Source organism: Falco naumanni, chromosome 6 (assembly GCF_017639655.2).
Source record: "Falco naumanni isolate bFalNau1 chromosome 6, bFalNau1.pat, whole genome shotgun sequence".
NCBI classification, from domain to species: domain Eukaryota; kingdom Metazoa; phylum Chordata; class Aves; order Falconiformes; family Falconidae; genus Falco; species Falco naumanni.
Window position 1 is genome coordinate 18662054 of NC_054059.1, and position 22350 is coordinate 18684403.

Below are 22350 nucleotides of genomic sequence, written 5' to 3' on the forward strand. Positions count from 1 at the left end.
ATGAATGGGCAATATTAGATTGTCCATTTGAATGTTTTCAAAGCATTAATGAAACTTCACTATGTTTATTTGAAAACTGATTTTTTAGAAAACAAGTGTTTCTTCATTTCCATCTGAAAGTGCTAATTGCTCAGTTCCTGTACCTTAGAAAACAATGACGTATGTCAGAAAGAATTTGTCATTCAGACTCAAAAGCTGTATAACATTTTCTATTACATTTCTACACCTACTGTTTCACAATTGTTCTAAAATATATATTTTTCTTAACTTTAAATATGCCCCAAAATCCAAGCACATTCCTTATCAAACAGGATGACTTTCTACATCATGATCGTGAAAGGATTTTGAATGTTTTCAGCTATTAAACATTACTTAGTACATTAGATAAGACTGGCCATAAGTGCTTTGTAAGTTCTTGAGGAATGACAATTGAATGAATAATGGATAAATCTCTTTCAGTAGCTGAAGATCATTTGCAGGATGGGTTTTTTTGGGGAAAAAAATAGTATGATATGTTTTTAAAATTAGAATTATGCTCTGTAGCACAGGAAGATAGAAGAATCAGTGACAAATTATTGGGTTGTAACTGTGACTCATTTAAAAATCTCATTATAACAAAAGATAAATGGAAAGTGATTTCAATCAGTTATATACGCACTTGGTTATATACTTTTCATTAGATCTTGATTTTTCCACATACAGAATTACCTTAACCTGAGACACATTTTCTCTCAAAAAAGCATTGACACTTCAAAATATTGTATGAATTATTGAGTGGTTAAAACCTAAAAAATAGCTGAATATAGATTATTTTTTGAGGAAGATTTAGTACTGACAGATTAAGCAAGCAAACTGTGTATACATGGACTACAAATACAATATTAGAGAGAGGTCTGAAATTTTATCATGAGCATCTTATTTTTTTTACTTTCTTAAAACCAATGGAAGCAACTGTGTTCACTTCTAGATCAAATGCAGCAAGGGAAAAAAATATTTTCCTTGAGCAAATTAACTTGGACAGAGCAAAAAAGATTGATAATATTGATCTTGTTAAGTCTGAGCTTCAGCTTAATTGCACTGACCACATAAAGAGCTTTAAGAAATAATTTTAACTCCGTGGTGCACTGAAAAGAATGAAATCTAATAATCAAGACCATTTCAATAATAAATTGGAGGTTATGATAATTAATTATATAATTGAGGACAGTAGAAATGCAGAAGCCCTCTGAAGTAAAATGCTTTGGTTTTGCATCAGCCATCCATCAAAAAGGGGAGGACATCCTGCACTGTGACCTTGCCCATGACCCCAAACCCCACACTCTTCAACCTCTCCAGTGACACTGGCCTGGAGTATGAGCAGGAACCTGCAATTGCAGGTGCTGCCAGCACCATCCATGACTGCAAACGGACAATATTCAGGCTAAACCACTCATTTGCAGTTCCTCACTCCCTGCCGAAGTCTCTTAATTTCTCTAAGAGGTCATGGTTCCTCATGCAGGGCTCAGCAGAAAAATTCAAAACTGATAGCCCTCTGCAACCAACAAGAGCATTTGGGCTCTGAAAGGGGAGATTCTGGGAGTATTGCAGCACTAAACGGTTTGCTAGAGGGCCCATATACTGCAGCGTTCCCTTCAGAGGAGTGAAGGCTTGGTGGGCTGGCTTCAGCCATTAGGGGAATCAATCCCAGCCCTACAGAGCCGAGCTTTGCCTAGTATTCAACTCCTCCTGCACAGACCCAAATTGCTATTTCATCAATGAGCAAAGAACTGTTATGGGAAAAAGGCACATTTTCAACAAGTCCAGCTCAAGGTCATTTTACTTACTATGGACTCTGATGCAGTAGCCCACCAAACATCCCAGGATGAATTATAGTGCTCATGTCTGTTTTATTCACTGTGGAATGCAATTTGTGTTCTCTAATATTTTGATACAAGGACATTGCACGCTTTAATTTTTTCAATAAGAATAGTATTAACATCTTCCAAACTTACCATACCTTGCACTGGTCCTTTGTCCATGATTTCTTTCATTATGTCAGTTTCCTGAGGGGAGGCGAGAGCAACAGCAGAGAGAGCAAGGGAAGATAATATATTCTATTAAATAAAATTAAACCCCATACTAATTTATTGTTGTGTACACACACACACACACATATATATACACACACACACACGCCTACTGGTATAAATGTACCATTGTACTTGTATTTCTGCCAGAGAATATTTAGATTATTTGGTTCGCCAAGTGAACAAAACCTTCAGAAACATGTTTAAGAAGCATTAATGCCCAGTTATGACTACATACTGTCTTTTTTATCTCTACATTCTATAGGATCACAAAGCAGCAGCATTAAAGAGATGATTAAGAAACCATAAAGAGTTTAAACTCTTCTGGAAATACAAGGGCATATAAAGGAAAATGCACAGCTCTAGTCTTCAAGTGAAGTGAACATATTTCCATATGCCAGATAATTTTCAAGCCCCAAAGCAGAAAAGTAGATGAGACAATGGATGAACAACAACATGAACTTACTTTTGAGGAGACCCTGTAGTGAGATGCACACCGGTATAACCGATTGGATTCTTCTAAAGCATTGGGACATGGTCCATTTGTATAGTTTTTTCCATATTCACTTGACACATAACAGCGATTTGCACCTGATAGCTCCAGGTGATTGTTCCAAAATGATGGATAACAAGCATAGGATACAACCCTGTTCAGATATTAAAAAAATTTAAAAGTTGATAAGAATCATGGAATTATAGAATCATAGAATCATTTAGGTTGGAAGAGACTTTTAAGATCTTCAGGTCCAACCATTAACCCAGAACTGCCAAGCCCATCACCAAACCATGTCTCCAAGCACCACACCTATGTGTTAGCTTGCTTAAACATTTTTGCAGTTCTATTTCAAGCTTTTAAATATTTTACAACTGTCATATTTACAGAGTCCCTCCATCTTCAAAGGTGTGAATGTCTCATGTCTTCAGCTAGAAGGTGTTTGCTTCAATTTGTAGGCACTATGTTTATGATTAAGTTTCAGTTGCAGTAGTCCTCTCCCCGCCCTTCTCTAGAGAGGTAGGGTAGAAAATGTTTTAACACTTGTCACCTAGTACATCCATCTCATTAATGATGCATTAAAATTCACATTGAATAAGATCAATAAATTACCAATGTTGTCAACAGGATCCATTTAGCAAAAATGTCTTCTGAAATGGGCATATTTGCAGCAGAAAAAAATGTAAGGGAAATAAAGCATTTTCTAGTTTTATCTACATTTTCTAAAAGAATGCTGGTGAAAAGCTACAGGTCTTCTTATTTCCTTCAGCTAAAAAGTCTCTGACCTTTCATTTTTCCTGACAATATAAAGAGAATAGTTTCTCCCATTTCTGTGAGCATTTGTTGTGATTAAAATTCCTGTATTTGTTTTTAAAGTTTTGGGTACAAATAATTGGTTTCCTGTTTACATATGAGTAAATGTGGTGCTTCTTCTCAAGACAGGTATAACCCTTATTGATTAATGCCAATAGCTTAATTGGTACTACCAACAAGCTTCTGGAAGGAGTGTACCCCCTTAACTGAACCTCTACTACTAGAATCCATGGGAGATAGCTACAAGTGAGAACATAGCCTCAGAAGATGTTAAGCGCGGAGCTTTTGGTAAGTTAGTGACCAATGCAACCACAGACCAGTACTAGGGAAAGTATTTAGACAGGGGCTGGTGACTGGGTTCCTCCATCTTAATTCACAAAGGGAAATAAAAATAATAAATTATCTGGAGTGATGCTGTCAGGAAGGACTTTGTCCAGATTGAAACACTGACAAAATATATAACATAGAACAGGTAAGGTGAGATCAGGTAAGTACCAGAAAGGTGGGACTCACTGTGATTTTACAGCTTTTCTCTTTTGAAGTAACATTTAGACTATTCTTTCCTTAAAGGAAAGATAGGTTTATGCCTGGAAGTGAATGTGGACCGAAGGACAAAGACAAACTTTGTGACTTGTTAAGTGGCTTCCAGTGTGTGCAAAAGGCTGGGGACTCTCCCAGGGCGCTCAGGCCACAAGGATTCTGTCAGGTCCCGGTTATTGATAGCAATGAGACACTCAAGGAAACTAAAATGACAGATTGTGCCATGATATCACATGGGTATGTGTCTGGTCTCTACATCTCCTGAAAACATCCTGGCAATTTTGTAGCAAAGCATCTATCTCAAGGCGTTTCCTAGATGCTAAGAGAGCTTTCACTCACAGATACAGCAGTTACATTTTTCTCACCCCTTATTATAAAATTGCATTAAAACTTTTTACTTCAGGGTTTTGGAATTTATCTAAAAGAAATATGACTCATTTTTCACACTTGTAAATTAAATTCTATATTCTACAAATACGTTAATTTAAAAATACTACGTCAAGTAATCACTGGGCAGCTTCTATTCTACCAGATTTCAAAACCACAAAAATCCATCTATGAAAAGAATCATGGGGGAAATGTGCAATATCAAATATATGAATCATATTTATTGCTTTGAATGAAACAAAGAGAACTCTTGGAATAACAAAAAAAACCTTCATCTGTCTGACATGTTTCGAGTTGCAGGCTTCAAAGACTCAAAAGCATTTGACACTGATGTGTTCAGAGGAGTGATCTTGGAGGAGCTGTGATAACTCGCCTGAGACTTAAATCCATGTTAATTTTGGATTTGAAAATCTCCAGAGTGCTAAATCAAATAAGCTTTGAAGCACAATTTAAGAGCCCTCGTTGCACCCAAGAATGTAGAGGGACAATGAAAATAAGACATGGTTTCAAGGAAAGGTAAGGAGAGGTTCTAATTCTTTACCTTGGCAATACATCAAATGAACTGCTGCTTCATGCAGTGTTTGTTTCTTTCAAGCAACTTATCCTGAATTGCACAGCCATTTTGACTGTTTGACTAACTGAATCCTTTTTATTTCAATAAAGTGAAGGAAACAAAACATATATTTAAAATGCACTTGCTAACAATCTGAAATACCCAAATAAAGGCACACTGAATCTTCCACTTATTATTTTATCCTTTCTGTGAGATCCTGGGACCTCTTAGTTTTCTACAGTATACTCCTAGATGTTTCCGAAGCAATATAAACATTTCTGTGATTATGCCATGGAGGACTATGAAAGGGTTTCTTTTAAAGAGCATAATTAAATAGTTCAGTGAAGCAGAATATTTTAAAATAGGCAGCCCTATAAATAGTATGTGTATTCAAGTAGCTTGCCAATTGTACTGTACTTTCTGAATCTGAAAAACTGAAAACTGTATTTCCACACAATATTGAGGATAGTTACGTTTGCCTATGTATACTTAGGATTTTTATAAGATAAGCACATACGTGCTTCAACTACTTTGAATAAGACACTAGCATTTAACATGGTAGAAAAATGGACCCCGAGAAGAATGTCTTTTTGCTTACCAAATTCTTTCTGCCCAAACTACACCAGCACACCCAGAAGCTGCAAAAAGCAATAGTTCTGCCTGCATGAAAAGGGATCCTCCATCCAAGGTTTTTAGGCTGCCATTGCTTAGGTCCTCAGTCTACTCACTGGCAAACCCTTTTAAACCCTTCTGAATGTCTGAAGGTATTCTGGATTCCCAGATTTCCAACGGGGAATGGTAAGTATTTGGTCCAAATATACAGGGGTTGTTGTTACTAATTTTAAAATTTATTATGCTTTGTTTCTATTGCCAGGTGAAGCAAATTTTTTGATTATGTCTGTATACATATATAATGTTTATAAAATTTATCTGTCTTTATATACATAATCATTCTAGTCACCACTGATCACAGATTTCCAAAAGAAATAAAGGATTGCCGCTTAGTGCAATCAGGCCTGCAAGGCAGGAAAGGTGGAGCAAATACAGTCCTCAGAGCATGATCTAGCATAAGCAGGCAAGGAGTAAATGATTGAAAGCCAGTGTAAGGAATGGTAGAATACCTGTTCCCCAGGTGGACTTAGAAATGCCTTGGAGGGATACAACAGAGGAGAAATTCATTCCTGGGGTAGGGATTTTTTTCCCCCGCCTTTCAGTTGGATTGTTCCACTGAAGTTACCACAGGTTCTGAATGGATGGGTCTTACTTCTGTGGCAAAAGAAGTGAAGCACCAAATGCCACACTGGCACACTGGGAGCTGTGTGGTAACCCAGACGTGTTGACTCATTCTGAACCAACAGTCACTTTTGAATCTTTTCACTAACCACAGTTTCTGCACTCACAATTAACATATTTTAACAGCTTTTTGCTAAACATAAGCTTGTATGTGCTGAAGCACCAGCACAACAGTAAACATTAAAAACATTTGAAGAAGACCTTGCCAGAAGAGTCACAAAAGAAAAAAAGAAATAGATGTGTGTTTACGTGCACATTTACATACAAGTATTCAAAAATACTACTAGAAGCAAGCAGCATCTAGTGAGAAGCAGTGAAATCTGTGACGTGTTCATACGTTCTTGGAAGAATTCGTCTGATGTCATGTTTATGTGTTCAATGAAAACTTTTGTGTTTATATTGTATTTATAGGTTTGTGAGATGAGAACATAATCTAAACCATTAGATTATATTATTAGCAAGTTGGTCAAAACTAGTAACAATAATATTCTTTTCATACCCTGCAACTGCTAAGAGCCCAACATAGAAGTTGGAATAAGCTCTGATTAGAAGCAGTATTTACTTTCAAGTGTTTATAACATTTTTACTACTTGGAAATAAAACGTTTCTTCTTCATTCTTAAAGATTATAAGATTTTAAGTTCCCTCAGCAGATAAAATAAATGTTTTCAAACCACACTGATTCCTCCCAAATTATGGCTTGTAGCTGAAATGCCTAAAATTAATAATAATTAGAAATAGAATACAGATTTATTCTTTAATGAATGGAGGAAGAGAGAGAGTCAGTAAGAGTTAAACAGTGATTCAGCTCATAACAGGTTTCACTGTTAATTGGGTGCTCAGTGATTCTGAAAAGTCAGGTCTCAGCACTAGTCTAACCTCACTGAGCTTTATGAAAGTCCTCCATTGACTTATTTGGGGATAGTTTAGGCCAGTACTCTATTTTCCTGAAAATCTATCAAAAACCTGAGATAAGCCTACTTCAGAAATCAGAAAACCAGAAGATTTAAAACAGCATTAAACACATGCTGTGAAAATTTACAAGCCCACACAGAAGATCAATATGCTTTCTCCCTATTGCAGAGTGTGGAGATAATGAAAAAAATGATTGCAATATACCGGTTCATAAAATAAAAGTAATCTGAAAGCATGAGGAGACAAGCACTATAAATAGGTCTCATTCAAAAGACACTTCAGACTCCTATTCCATAAATTTCCAGTTTTTCATTGTCAAAGGTAAAGAGTTTAAGCTAAAAACAGTTATTAAATAATCAGTCCAGTGAATCAAAAATTTTAATTGATTTTTTTATATACTATTTGCTCTTGGCCACTGTCAGAGACCCTTTCTCAGACTCAGCATAGCCATTCCTGTGTTCCTCCAGGATCTGACCTCACAGATATTTTCCTTAAGGTGTTTCTTTGTGTCTGGAACTGTTGGAACAGAATTTGAAATATCATTTGAATTTCAGGAAAGAAATTCAGGATTTAGAAATGTTGTTTATAAAAACAAGTATGTAGAGATATTTTTGTGTGTGGTGCTTTGATGGTGAATCAAATGACGGAGAGTAAGAATGGGTAGCAGGAAAAGGTCTGTGAGAGCATAATGATGTTGTACATGTTGGAGCTGGCTCCATGGGGACCAGAAAGCTTAAAATGACTAAGAAAATAGTGTTGAACTGCAGAGATTTATTGGGGATCTAGCTAGTCTCCAAAAATTTGTGATGGTTCTCACACCTACTCTGCAGGTCCTTTACTCAGTCAGCTGCAAGAGGCTGGTGAATACCATGAGGCATCTCAGGTGACTGAGCAATAATGCAAGTATTTAGGAGTCAACACAAGTTCACAGGTGTGCTCTGGTGAGCTGGGGTGACCTGTCAGTATGCTTCCAGGCTTATACCAGTCAGAAAGACTGCCCTGCACACCACTTTCACACTGGTACTCTGCGGTCAGGCAGGGAGCAATCTTGTCGCTACTGCATTCACACCAGCACGAGGTCCTGGCTGGGTACAGCTAGGGTGAAAATGAAGTGCCTCATACAGCTTCAGTCTGCCTTGCTTTCCTTATAGAAATAAGTTAACTCTTGTATACTTAAACCACCTCTGCAGAACAGGCTGGGTCACTGACTACACTGCTTCAGATAAAAAAAAAATAAAAATGCAGCTTTCTGGTGCAGGAAGAATCTTATTATTATGGGCTCATGGTGGTATAGGGAAACCAGCATGAGGAGGGGGAAATAAAGAAAATTGGGTCCTAATAGAAGCATAGTATTACAGCAATCTTTTTAGGGTAAAATGCAGCTATCACCTTCAGGATGGTTGGCATGCACGGAATCTACATCACCACAGTTCCCTAAGCAACACATCCTGCCAGCTCAGCACATGCTGGTAGGAATGACAGAAGATGGAGCGGAGTGGAAACACAGCAGCCATGCTCTGTTGTGCTCCCTGCAGGAACGGGAACTTGATGGCACCACACAGCAGATAAGCTGCATACCAGCTGTCACATGAAGGATCCACTAGATGTCCGTGCCTGAGTCAACCATTGAGGCGAAATGACTTTCCTCAGATGAAATAATCTCATTGCGATACTGGCACACACCTCTCTCAGAGTTACCTGCCTCCAAGGTACTACTACACCTCACTGGGCACACTATAACAGTTAATAACAATATGTATGACTAGAGTCACTCAAGCTCCACCTAAACCCGATGGAAATGGACTAGTCCTGGACTGAAGTAAATCCGGACAGGGGTGGGGGGCATTGTTGTCTAAACTCCCAGATTACCCAAGTCTGACTCAGTGTTCACAAAGCTAAGTGAATCTGACCCACTCTAAAGTTGTTATGAATTGAGGGACTTCTAATCAAGGTAGTCAGACTTGGGAATGATAAGAAACAAAGAACAGACAGTGAAAACACCACCGTTATCTAAGTTACACAGAAAGAAGCCTCCAAACAAGGAAAGTTCTAGCTATGAGAGGAAACAGGATGATAAGATGTTGCCAATCCACTGACATCAACAGAAAATTAGTTGAAAAGAAGATAAAGATAATAGTGGTAGTGGGAGATCACCACCTCCAACTCAAATAACACCCCCAAAAGAGGGCACATCCTCACTTGAGGAGCATGTGTAGAGAACCTCAGCAGTGCTTTCCGAGGATGCATACTAATTTGCATCAAAAATGAGAAACTTGTAACCAATCCTATGTATGATAAATGAATATATAACATACTATGAAGTGTAAAAGGCGGACAGATGAGGGGAGAAGTTAGGGAAGACTCCTGGGACAGTCGGCAGGCTGAACCTGCCTGCTTGCCCATAGGAACGCCTAGTGAGTAAGAATCTGTTTTCTATAACTAACATGTGTTAGCTGTTCCTAGATATAGCATCTAAAGCGTGCTTTACAGCCAGTGTATTTATCACCAGCAATCTTCAAACATTATTAATATAAAATTGTGGCAGAATAAAGAGTGCTATTCTAGAAACTGATAGCGTTAATCCTTCGTGAGTGCTTGCAGTGGCTGGCAGTGGGTAACGTATTCAAATAAAGTGAGAAGACCCGCTGAGGAGTCCCCCTTGTGCTGTTGGTGTGTTTCCCTGAACAAGTCAGTCAAATTGCCCTCCAGTCCAGCAGGACTGTTCAGCGAAGGGTCCCTATGGCAGGACACTGACAGACTGGTCAGGCACAAGGGTCTTGGCTTTCCTGGGGTGCTGATAGATCAAACACCAGTGGTTGAGAAAATCTCCCCTCCTGCCCTTCACATGACAGGTGTGCGTATACAGGGAATACAGTCAGAGGGAACAGAAGACTAGGAAGTTGTCCTATTGCTGCATTCTTTAGGGTTTTTCCTCTAAAAATAACTTGCTTCAGCTGTTGTGGATATTACACATTAAAATGGATCTCTTATCTACACCATTAATTCTTGTGCTCCTGTCCTTAACATAGGTAGGCAAGCAATCAGTTCAGTGAGAAAGAATTGTATTTACTCTCTTAGCAGCATGAGCTACTGATTAAAAGAAGCCTGTTCTTCTAGTTACAGAAAAGTTGCTACAAATGTTAAGCTATAACTTTCATTTTTTTCATGAATGAAGCCTTCGCCTTTACTCCCGTGAGCTGCTGATGGACATTTGCTGGATGGAATCCATTACTGCCCACTAACCACTTACCTAAACGGTGTCCCACTCAAAATCTAGATCAAAACCAGTTTAGTACTTAAACCCTGAGACAGAAAGACAGAGGAACACTTGATATAAACTCTCCCCATAACAATACAAAATCCTTGTCAGATCAGGAATACTTTGATACATGTGAAGAAAGCAGAATGATCACTTTGTATACTGTGTCCATGTGAATGACAGCGCTTTGGTCTTCACCTGTACCCCCAGGCTGCCATGTCAATGACATCTGATGCATCACAACTGACATTCTTTTGTTTTTTCCATGGTTTGGTTGGTCGGTTTTTAACTAAATTTAAATGTTGACAGCCAGCACACCTGAGATCTCTCTGTCTGTCAATATTGGGTATATCAAAGACAAAGTAAGGGATGACAGTGTATGAAAGTGAGAGAGGAAATAGATATTGGTATGGAATAGGAAGTATTTTTTTTTTTCTGATAATATAAGAAATAGCAGAATGTAATTATACCATATATAAAATCTGGTTATTGCAAACTCTCCTGGAAGCTATTTCCAGGCACATGAAGTTCAAGGAGTTGTCTGGGAACAGGCAGCACAGATTTATCATGGCAAATTATGCCTTACCATGATGAGATGGTCTGACCATGATGAAATGAAGAGAAAGAAAAGCAGTAGATATAATTTACCTTGACTTTAGGAAGGTTTTCAGCATTGTCTCCTGTGGTGTTTTTCTTGTTTATTGGACTAAATAAGTTGCTTACAAGGTCAGTAACTGAACTGGACTGGCATGCTGAAAAGTCGACAGATCAAAGTGACTGGTGTCTGTTTACTAGTGGCATTTCTCAGGAGTCAACACAGCTGCAACACTTTTGCATGTCTATTAGCAATCTGGAAGTGGGACATAAGGGGTCCTTAGGAAATTTGTGGAGGATGCCAGACTGATGGGGAGTGGTTAGTGTGCGGGGCTGCCATTCACAGCAACTTTAACAGGCTGACAGAAAACTCACAAAAATCAACAAAGGCAGAAGCCAAATCCTGCCTCTCAGCCAGAGCTGCCCATGCAGCAATACTGGCAGGTCACTGCCTGTGTAGAAAGCATTTTCATAGCAAAGGACCTAGGGTCCTGATGAACAGAAAGTTGATTGTGGGCCAGCAGTAGGCCCTCTCAGCAAACATGGACAATCAATATTGGGTTGTGTGAGCAAGAATATAGCCAAGACATTGCGAAAAGTGATTATTCCCCTTAAATCGTCACTTAGGGGGGTTACTTTTGGAGTACTGTGTTCAGTTATGGGATCCCCAGTAAAGACACTGACAAACAGAGCAAGCCCAGTGGAAGGCACTTATGAGGCTGAAGCAAATGATATGCAAGGAGGGGCTGAGGCAGCTGGATTTGTTCAGCCCAGAGAAGAGAAAGCTAACAGAGAGTCTCATTACTGTCTTCAACTACATAAGGAGAGGTCACAGAGGAGACAGGACAAGACTCTTCTTGGAGATGTACGATGAAAATTTGAGAAGTACCAGTCACAATATGTACCAAGGAAAATGCTGATTAGGTATAAGAACAAAAAATATTTGACCACAAGAGTGGTCAGACAAAATAACCTGCCACAAGAAAGGTTGTAGAACTTCCATCCTTGGAGCTATTCAAAATTTGACTGGGAACACGGCCCAGCCAGCCTGGTCTAATTTCAGAGTTAGTCATGCTTTGAGCAGAACATTGGACTAGGTGACCTCCAAAAGTTCATTCCAACCTAAATTATTCTGTGATTCTATAAATTACTATGTGTAATTTTTCAAAAAAAAAAAAAAAAGACTCTAGCTATTCACATGGAGTGTGAGAGCTGTTACGGTTGCTTAGTCTGACCTGAAGGAAGAAGGATCTAGGTATAGTCCTTGCTACAGCGTTGAATTCTGGCACAAGTTTGGGATGGGATGATTACAATTTCCTTTATAGAAAGATAACGTTTGATCCTTTTGAATATTTCAAAATGTTGCCTCATGCAACTGGCTGCTTACTCAAGGCTGTTTAACATGAAGAGCCTGTAAACCAAGAACCATAGAAGTTTTGAGTCCACTTACAGTATTGCCTTTGATATAAAAAAAAAATCCTTTCTTGTCTTGCTGTTAGAGAGGCTATAATTTCCCTCAGTTGCATTACAGCTAATGACATCTAGATGTAATGAGACTTAAATGGGAGCTAGGTGGTTGCAGAGTTTTCTCACTGAGCCCTCATTCAGAACAGTCTTCATTTATTTCTTTGGGAATACTTCATAGCTCCTCGGCTTCATGAAGGTGATTTAAGAAGGTGTAAATGGGAGAGTGATAGTTTTCATGAAGTAATACAGTTATCTGACCTAGGACAGGGCTAATGCATCTTTTTTGAAAGATCAGAAATCCTCATCGAAACACAAGCAACATTGTAACATGAACAACTGGTTCAAGTTAAAATAATCAAAACAGATAGATAAAATATTTACCCATGTGTTTTCAGATATCTCCAAGCACCATCAATACTTCCACCATTACATCCATACTGATTCCTGGTATCACAAGAGATCAAATTCTGAGCAGAAAGGTTGTCTGTGATCTGACCCTCAGAATGAATTGCTATTCTATCTGCCGCAACACCTGTTTTGAAATAAATTTTCCATTGTCAAAACCAAATAATTTCTCACAATTTCACATTGGTTGTTGTGAAAGAGGGACTGAAATACAACCTCGGTATTTTCTCTCTGTGCAGATGTCTGTCTTTACAAAACAATAGGGATATAAACTATGACTTCTGAGAGAGGACTGTGAAACTGCAAAGCATCATGAGCAACTTTGCTGTCATATTATAAATCCATAGATTTACTGTTTATCATAAAGTCCCACATTCCTAAACATCAGATAAAGCATTTACATAATTTAGTCTGATAGTCTCTACTATGTTTATAAATGCATATTCATCTCTTCTTGACTTCAGCAAAAGATGCAAATGCTCCCCCACCTCTCTGCAGCCTAATCTCATAATCTCTTTTCTTTCTTTTCTACCTTTGCTTCGTTTATTCGAGAAAAAAAAGAAAAGCAAAAATGAACAGTCCTATGAAGAAGAAAATTCAAGACTGAAAATACGTATTGTTTTCTGGAACGAATATTTGGAAATGCTCGTATCAATGTGTAAATATGGGATTCATTGGACTCCCTTCCCTTATCACACAAAACTCTTCTTCTGAGATAAACACCTTAGATATCTGAACTCAATCAGATATTCATAATTCTAAGTACTAATATATTTATGCATTGATTTAAAGGCAGACTAGGTTAATTAAGTTGTAGATTAAATTAAGCCACTTCTCCTTTCTTTAAAGAATGACAATGAAACAATTCTTAAGCCCCAATCCCAGTCATTACCTGTGCTTAAATTATATTTTCATTATTATTAGCTCCTCATTTTTGAACCTGAAAATAAATTTTACAAATCCCTTGAAATCTAAAGCCCCATCAAAATCAACATTAACTTCAGTGAACTTCAGAAGATTGAAGCTGCTGATGGAAGCCAACAATGACTGTGTTTTGTGCTTTTGTGAGGTGTCACATGATAAAAAAAATATTTTCATATGTGTAAAAGCTTTTTACTGAAGAGTTTTGGAATACTTATATGAATTACTCATGATAAGAAAAAATTAATCTTACAAAGAAGGACTGAAAATTCAGAGTAAAATGCTAGATGAACCTAAACAACATGGGAATGCACCTTATAATATTTAGCATTGAAAATAATTACGTGAATTAAAAATCAATAGATTCACTTATGAAAGTGAAAAATTACACTGAATATCTGGAAAGTGTTTCCCTCAGTGAGCTCTGTTCATCTCTCTAGTAATCTGTCAGGAGAGCTGTCAGAAACTCTCTTGGTTTTCTCTTTTAAAACTACACTGGGCAAGACATATTGGTAACAGAGTGTGTTCAGTCTGGCTCTGGCAGGGAGCTGGGGTTAACTGGCTTTAACACTCCTTTCCTTCTTTTACTTTTACTGCTGTGATATAAAGAAGCAGAAGACTGCACCCATGAGGATCCACTGGTCAGATCAAGTCATATAAAGATTGATTGCATAATTTTATTCTCTATCTTTACATAACCCAGTACGTAGTGAGATATATTTCAGCCTAAGAAAAATGAACGTTCTGATCTCTGTAGCTTTTTTGGAGAAAATGACACAAACACTTGTGCCCATTTTTCATAAAACCAGAGGCTGTAGCATGAGATTGAACTGCATTACTGACATTTCTTTGCTTACAGAAGTTGAAAGTATTTTGTTCAAGAAACACCTGAGCAGTTTCAGAGTTTTCCTCTCAGAAAATTATTGAAAAGATTATGTTTAATTTACTTGAGTAGTAAGGGTGGGACAATGGTAAATGCACAAATAAATAAATACATTTTAAAAAAAAAGTCTACCTGTTCTAAGCTTTCAAGGCATGCATGTAGCTGTGCAAGCAAGGAATGCAGATTTTTGTAAAAGTTACTCTACTCATTCTCTACTTTCTGCCACCAGAAAATCTCCCTACATTACACAAACTTATGAAAAGCAAAGCTTCACAGCTTAGATTGAGTTTTTAAGACTGGCACAACTTAGAGAGAAAGCTGTAGCAATTTTAAATGTTCCAATTTGCTGATAAAAAGTGAACAGCAAGCTGAAATTAATTCATTACTAATCTTTACACATTTTCATCACACATCTAACATCAATGGTATTTTTAAAAGGAGAAAAAAAATATTATTACTTGCAGTTGAAAAAGCCCAGGATGCTCCACAGTTTCGTTGATCCAGAGGATCATGGATCCACTCAGGCCATGCATAAGTGGCTGCAAAAAATGCAGGAAATTTTTCTTCTGGAAGTGTGTTTCCCTAAAACAAAATGTAGGAGATCTGTGTATGCTTCTATTCCTAATTTTTTCTTAAATTTTACCTTAATTTTGTTCTTAAAATTCTTAATTCTTAAACAGAGGAAACCAAAGGTTTTGGTACCTGTGGCTTCCCAAGCATCCCTGCAGTGGTTACCTTGTGGCTAGGTGCTGTGGGCCCCCCGCGAGCAGGGGCATTCTGGCACTCCACTAGCTGAGCTGGAAAGCTGAGCTCCACAGCTGCCAACCTGAATAACCTGGCCAGTTTCTCTCTGATTTTTATCTCACACAACAATTCCCTATGAAACATGTTAATTATGATCCAGCTGGCATTTTTTGAAAGAACAGCCTTCTGCTACAAATAGCAGCAAAGTTAGGTACCTGTTATCCTATTCTCCTTGACACATGGCTACAGGCGAGAAATTTTAGTTACCATGGGGGAGGCATCAGTACAGGGTATCACTGATTTTTTCACGCAGAGGTTTTTCAATATCCAGCACTTATTCTTGTTCCAGAACAAAAAAAGCAGTGATTTTTCTTCTACTGTGCAATCTGATGTTGAGTCAATGAAAATTCATGGTCTGCTCAACTAAAGCCATTTGGACAGCCTTTTTTGCAGTCTTCATCCCTCAGCCTTAATTTATGTCCTCTAAGCTTTGCAGAAATATCTGCATATGCAAGAACCATCTGGTACAACTGCTAATAATCTGCTCTGTGTTCAACATATCAAAACCACTGACCCATTTTTTTTTTTTTTTTTTTTACTGTTGAGCTTTGGGGAATGGTTACTAAAGCTGCATAGGGAAATAGGAATAGCTATAGAAAATTGCAATGTTGGTCCATCCAGTCTATCAGTTTGTCTCAAGCAATAAGATCTGTTCCAGACAAAAACACAATATACAAAATATGATAATCTGTTCCTAAGCAAAACATTCCCTGATGATTCTTTTCTACAAGTAGGCTCATACCTTGAAGTACAATGGCCTCTATCCTGTTCACATTCTGTTATTTTACTTTGCTTTACTTAATCTAATTCTGGGTGTCCTTGCTGCACTATATTTCTAAATTGTTTATGTGACTTATAAGACTACATACCTTTTCCTGAGGTGATTTAAACATCTGAGGCCAGTCCTTTCAAACTATTTCAGGACTCTGGGGAACTGAACTTTACCATTTTGGCTGTATCCAGATCATTTTGTTGGGTACATTGGGAAACAGAGGTGCCTCCACCCAGCTTGTACACCTGGATTTCCCACAGAAAATCCATGGTTGAGAAGTGGGTTAGGAAAAAAGAAGCTTGCACCTCAAATCTGTATTCGACATTAGGCTGGGATACAGCACCAACAGGCAGATTGATACAGTCTGTCATATGCCCAGACCCAGTAACTCTCAAGTGCTTCCAGGTTTACTACATTAGATGCAGGCAGTAAATCCTAAATGCCATTAAGGTATACTGCAAGCCGTTAAGTCACTTAAGTGCTTTTGAAGGTTTTACCTCCACTCATAACAAGCCAGTAATCTTTTCAATCTTGCTAAATTATTAATCTCATTATTTTGATTAATCACTTTCAAGTCTGCTTTTTCAAAAGCTTCTTAGATACATGGGACTTGCAACCTCAAATGACACACAGAAAGCAAGAGCTCCTTTAAAGAATACCTTGCTACGTATCATTATGTTCATTATTAATGAGCAAGCAGAAGCACAAGATTTACTTTGAAGATGGATCATACAGGTGAAATCTCAGGCAAATAGAATTTCTTTCACATGGTAAGACTGCTCACTATCAAGCAGTAAATAAGCAAAATTTGGCAAAGATTGTTTAGTACCCTTAAGTGTGCAATGACCACTTACAATGTTACAAATAAGTCAGCTGAGAAAAGCAACAATGTGTTACTTTATGTATGCCTAAACCGCTGCCAATGTATTTAATAGCCTCATATTGTAAATCCCAGAGCAAATCCCTCATTAAGCCTCAGCCTTGTCATTTAGAAATGCAGGACTGACCTGTAGCCAGAAACATTAGCTTTTTGTCTGAGAAATTGCTAACCTGATATTGAGAAGCACTGCTGTTCTGTGACAAATAGTAAGTCTATTTAACCCTTGGCCCAGCTCCAAGGACCAGCATCAGACAGCACAATGCAATCAGCAAAATTATTTTTAAACCTTCATACGTATTCTCTGCCTTGAAACAAGCAGTCTGGCCAAATCAGAAAGGTAAGTGGACATAAAAGAACACTCATACTTCAGCTATGACTTTTTCAGAAAAGTTAGATGGCCCATCAGAGAAAAAAGGCTGAAGATTACCGAATTTGCAAATGTGAAAATAGTTTTTCTGAGGGAAAGCAAAAAAAAAAATTTTTCATCTAGGGAAAAGGTTCTGGACATCACTTGCTTTGTGAAGACAAAACAGGTTATGCACGAGCTTCAGTTTGCAAGAGAGAGATCTACAACTGCTGAGCTTTTTTGCTATGAAAAGCCATGTATCAGTGGAACAGCTGGTGTACTTTTTATACCTTCACATTACCTTTACAACTTCTTTGATACTTAATACAAAATGGTCCCTTATTACTAAAGTATGTGTTCCATTTTCTTGTAAGATGGCACTTAGGAGAGCTCCTTGTTGCTGGCAGGTGCAGACCCCACCACTGCAGTGTACCTTCTTGCCAGAACACATACTGACAGAATACCACCAAATATGTATCACAATGTGTTTTAAAGGCCTGGCAGCTAGTTTTGTGCTACACAGAACTTCAGGAATGATTACACTATCTCCTGCAGTGAGTAAACACTTTCTAAACACCTCCTCAGATAACACATATGACATTATTGGGAGCTTCGGCTTTGTCAGGGGTCACAACAGTTTTAGTGATGTATTTAGCTATAGATCTATGTTCAGGTCTAGCCATACTCTGCAGCAGAGGGTCCTCATTTCAGTAGTTCTTGTTCCATACCATTTTCTTTTAGGTACTTCAATTTGCCATCATGTTAAACTACACTTCCAGGCATGAGTGTCACCTTATGGAGCAGGTATAGCCTTTTGTTAATAGCAGACCTCTTAAAATCTCTGTGAGCAGCTTCAAGAAGTTTGTGTTTTCTCTAAGATGAAATGTAGCTCTGTCACTCAGTTTGATTTGAAGTAATGTTATGAAGCTATATTTGTAGTTGGATACGTCAGTCAAAGAAACTAAAAAACTAGACTAAAAAGCCTCTGCTCCACCACCATCAGAACGAAGACTATGCCGTAGATGTAAAGAGGTCAATGCAGAAGCATTTGACATCCTTGAATCTTTTTTCCATGCAAATGAGTAAGGATCCCCTGCTACACAAACTTGCTTGTCCCAAGCATCTCCAAAAGACAGTAAAAAATAATTAGAACAGCAGGCCCTTGGGTACCAGAAACTGTCATTTATTCCCTAAATAGTAGACCAGTAGCATGCTGAAGAAATGATTTTATTTAAAGTTAAAAAAAAAAAAAGTTTTATTTAATGAATGGGTAGCTACAGTTTTCTTTCTACATTAGCGAAACTACCAAGTTTTAATCAGGTCAGCACAAGATAGAGCCAAAAACTCCTGGACACTAATTGTAGCATTTTTATCAGCTATATATATATATATATGTCTTTGGGCAAATGACTTGCAGTTTTCTCACTTGCAAAATGGAAAAGGCAGTAATAGTCTCAGAGAATGCATGAATATTTAATTAGTGCAAATTTATCCACAGTAACTAGCACCTTAGCCTGCAGATGAATTAGTACTCAATAAATTTACTTGAAGGTCAAGCCATTAAGGCTTGAAGAATTTGTCTGAAAAATATTAAAATTATTATTTCTGAATGTCATCGTATCTTTTTACTCTCTTCTGAGCCTTCGCCTAGCTACAGCTGAAGCTTAATGGAAACTGTCATGAAAACTCACTTGTTTTTAGAACTTTAGGACTTTGTACCTGTGTTAGCATGCGTCAAAAAAATATCACCAACATAAAATTATTTATGGAAGGTGAAGCAGGGGTAAGTGTGTCTGAAAATACTTATCCTAAAAAGTGCCTGGAAGTTAATTCCATGGCCACTGTTTGTTTGCCAATTGGAAGAATCTGTCAATGTACCCCTTGTGAGCCCAAGTCATACCATGAAATTGCTGGATCATGCAATGATGGTAGATGTGGAGCTGGCTACAAGTGAAAAAAAAATTTTTTTTAAATGTTTTTGTGAAGTAATAAATGTGGTAGATGACAGGAAATTTTCTGAGGCAGAACAAGGACACTTAAAGAGATGACGTTTTTCTACAAAACTATAGAGACAGAATGAGGGAGATTTGGAGCTTCACAGGAAGCTTCAGTGAAAAATATTTTAACATCAAGAATAACTAAGAGAGAAACCACTGGGGTAAAAGCAAGAAAGTTCTAACAATTTTGAAGAGAAGCTATGGGAAGGAGAGAGGCTCATGTATAATTCAGAGCAATTTTTCAAAAGCTCGAAGAATTCTCCAGAAGCTGAGAAAGTCATACAGAGATGATTATTTTCTATTTTTAGCTTTTGTAAGTAGAGAGAAAGTTTTTTTAGAGTCCTGTGCAAAGCTTGTGCTTCCAACAACACATAGGACTTCCTGAGGGCTAAATGCATGAATGTGCAAAGCTGGACTTCAGGAGAAGAATGCATTGAAGCTCCTTGGGTGTCTGGCAAGGCCAGAGATATTTGGGTTGTGGCTCACAGATTTCATAAAAAGATAGTAGATAGAGAAAATATGCCTGAGAAACGTACTAGTGGAACAAAAGCTGTAAATAGTGTAGCAGTTTAAAGAAGCTGCATGAAACTTAATAACAATGCTTCAATAGGCTGGACTTAATGCAGGACTACTGAGCGACCAGCTACCCAAACTGAACGGAAAAGAGGAAATATTGTAAAGAATTTCTTGTTACCTTCCCTTTCTTGTTTTCCCAGGTGGGATTTGTCTCACCTAGCTAGGTACCTAGTAATGTAGATGTCACCCTCTGAGCCAGGTACATGATACCCACATTTTGCTTCTGTTATATAAGCATCACAGAGTATTCCTCAAGATAAAAAGCCAACAACAAATCAACCCCAAGTCTCTTGAGCCTCAATGCACTTTGCTGGTAATTTGTGGCAGATACTTACTAAAGATTGCACTAAACTCTTTTATGTCATTGTCTTATTTTGACTTGCCATCTTCAACTGAAACAGATCCTTCTTTGGCTGCAAAAAGTAGTCTAGTGAATTATACAAGGCAAAACTCCAAAGCTTAATTTCTGTCAACTTCTTGCTCTGACAATCCCCCTTAATGTAATTTTGAGCAAGCTGGCCAGTCTGGGCCACAACCCAATGCCTCACCATGCTGGCGCAGGGAACTGACTTTGTGTGAGGCAAAGAACCAGTTTGCATCAAGAAGAAGTGTTAGGATTGTTAGAATCATTGTGGAGGCACATGACCCTCCCCCTCTTTCCCAGATTCCCTCAAGTGGTAGCTCCTCACTGCTTGTGCTCCCCACAAGGTCTTCCATGATGTGGAAAACCTTCTGCCATAACACACAAGAACAAAGATTAATTATTGACTTCAAATAGATAATCAAATGTTAATACTTGCCTGAACTATATAGAAGCCAAAGATAAAAACCCGTTACATTTTGTCACTTGCAAACCTTGGATCTAGCTATTTATTCTTGCAGTTTTCTTAATTTCAGTATGTTGAGGTAGTTAGCTTTTCAGTCTATGATTTCCATAGTTTTGAGTCTTCTAAGAAGCTAAGAAACTGATCCAAAGCATTGGAAAATCTACTCTATTCAATAACTATGCATTTCTTCTTTAATTACTCAACCTACCTACCTAAAGTATATTTGCTTTGATGCAGAACTAATCTGAGCATAAATATAAGATAAGAAATTTAATTTAGCTGCCATGAAAATGGCCATGGCCAAGACTTTTAGAAAGCTGGTAGTAGACAACCATCTCATTTTCCAATGCTTTCCATCATTTTTCTTTCCATTTGGCCAAAACCCCAGCCTCCTACCACATCTTTACACTGCTTTCTCCTATGGGCTTTCAGAGCTTCTTTCAAAGATTGCTGTTTAGTTTCAATTGTTATCCTTAATGAACTATCCTCCAATTCATATTTTATGGTTACAGCTATGTGTGCAATGATTAGCAAATGAAGAGGATCATATGAAACCAGCCTAATGAAGTCAAGATTTCAAACACCGGTGATCTACAACACTAAGTTAATATTGGTGTGCAGCTTCCCAATGGTTAGCATTTGTTTTTTCTCCTCCTTGTTTGATTTCCACCAATAGGACCACACATTCTGTGACTTCGAGAACTATTCCAGGAGCTTCATATTCAACATGGAAACATTTAGTCTTAAATCCCTGAATCATAATCTTACAGTTTTTCACATTTATTTTTCCACGTGATGAAGTTATTTTAAAAAAATAACAATTATACACCACACTTACGGGAGCTTCTCTCATGTTCAGCAAGGAATGAGATGGAGGGAAGGTGCCCAGGCGCTTTTTGAAACCTTCTTCTACTGTCATTCCCCAGAATTGACTGTAGTTGTCAGCTTTCCATCTTCCTCACAGAGAGAAAACAAACAAAACCCAAGTTAGAGATACTATTCACATCAATATGTTGCTCCTTTGTAAGAACACCACTAACAATAACATCCAGAAATAAATCTTTCAAATTACATTTCAAAACCTTGTATTCGATACGCATAAGAAAATATTTAGTACACTCTTCCACTGCAAATGACTGTAGGATGGAGCAATACAGCAGTATATGAAAATAGGTGATTTGAGATCTCCATCATGGCAGTCTGCAGGAGATGAGCATGCAATGCTTCAGAGGAGTACTGGAAAACAAGATGCTCAGTCATAACAATTACTGAGGTTACGCTCAAATTGTGCTTCAGACGAGATGCCCACAGAGAATGAACAGCTTTATGTAGTGACTTACATTGCCTTCAAGCTCTGGTGCACCTGCAGTGAGACACTGTTGAACCCAGCAGAAAGCCCAGCTAACACCTTCTGCCTGAGTTTTACACCAATAGCCAGGTTGAAAGAAAAGGCTTCCCATGGCTCTTTAATTATTTCCTCCCTACTCACAGGTAGAGTAGACTCAGATTGTAGTGTTAACCCTGCAAACTGTATACACAACAGAAAAAGAATACCTTGCA

The 22350-nt window shown here is 38.0% G+C and overlaps 1 protein-coding gene across 8 annotated transcripts in view; it reads right to left on the minus strand.

The window, feature by feature from the left end:
* Positions 1–22350, minus strand: part of TINAG (tubulointerstitial nephritis antigen) — a 48628-nt gene that overhangs the window by 19173 nt on the left and 7105 nt on the right. For 7 of the 8 annotated variants that reach the window (XM_040599358.1, XM_040599355.1, XM_040599357.1 and 4 more), the window contains exons 4-8: positions 21629–21743; positions 15047–15170; positions 12761–12911; positions 2533–2713; positions 1997–2042 (exon numbers count right to left, since the gene is read on the minus strand). In XM_040599358.1, coding sequence (XP_040455292.1) covers positions 1997–2042; positions 2533–2713; positions 12761–12911; positions 15047–15170; positions 21629–21743 — 617 coding nt within the window. Of the gene's footprint in view, positions 1–1991; positions 2043–2532; positions 2714–12760; positions 12912–15046; positions 15171–21628; positions 21744–22350 lie in introns of all 8 variants that reach the window. The other variant, XM_040599359.1, reaches the window with a different exon arrangement.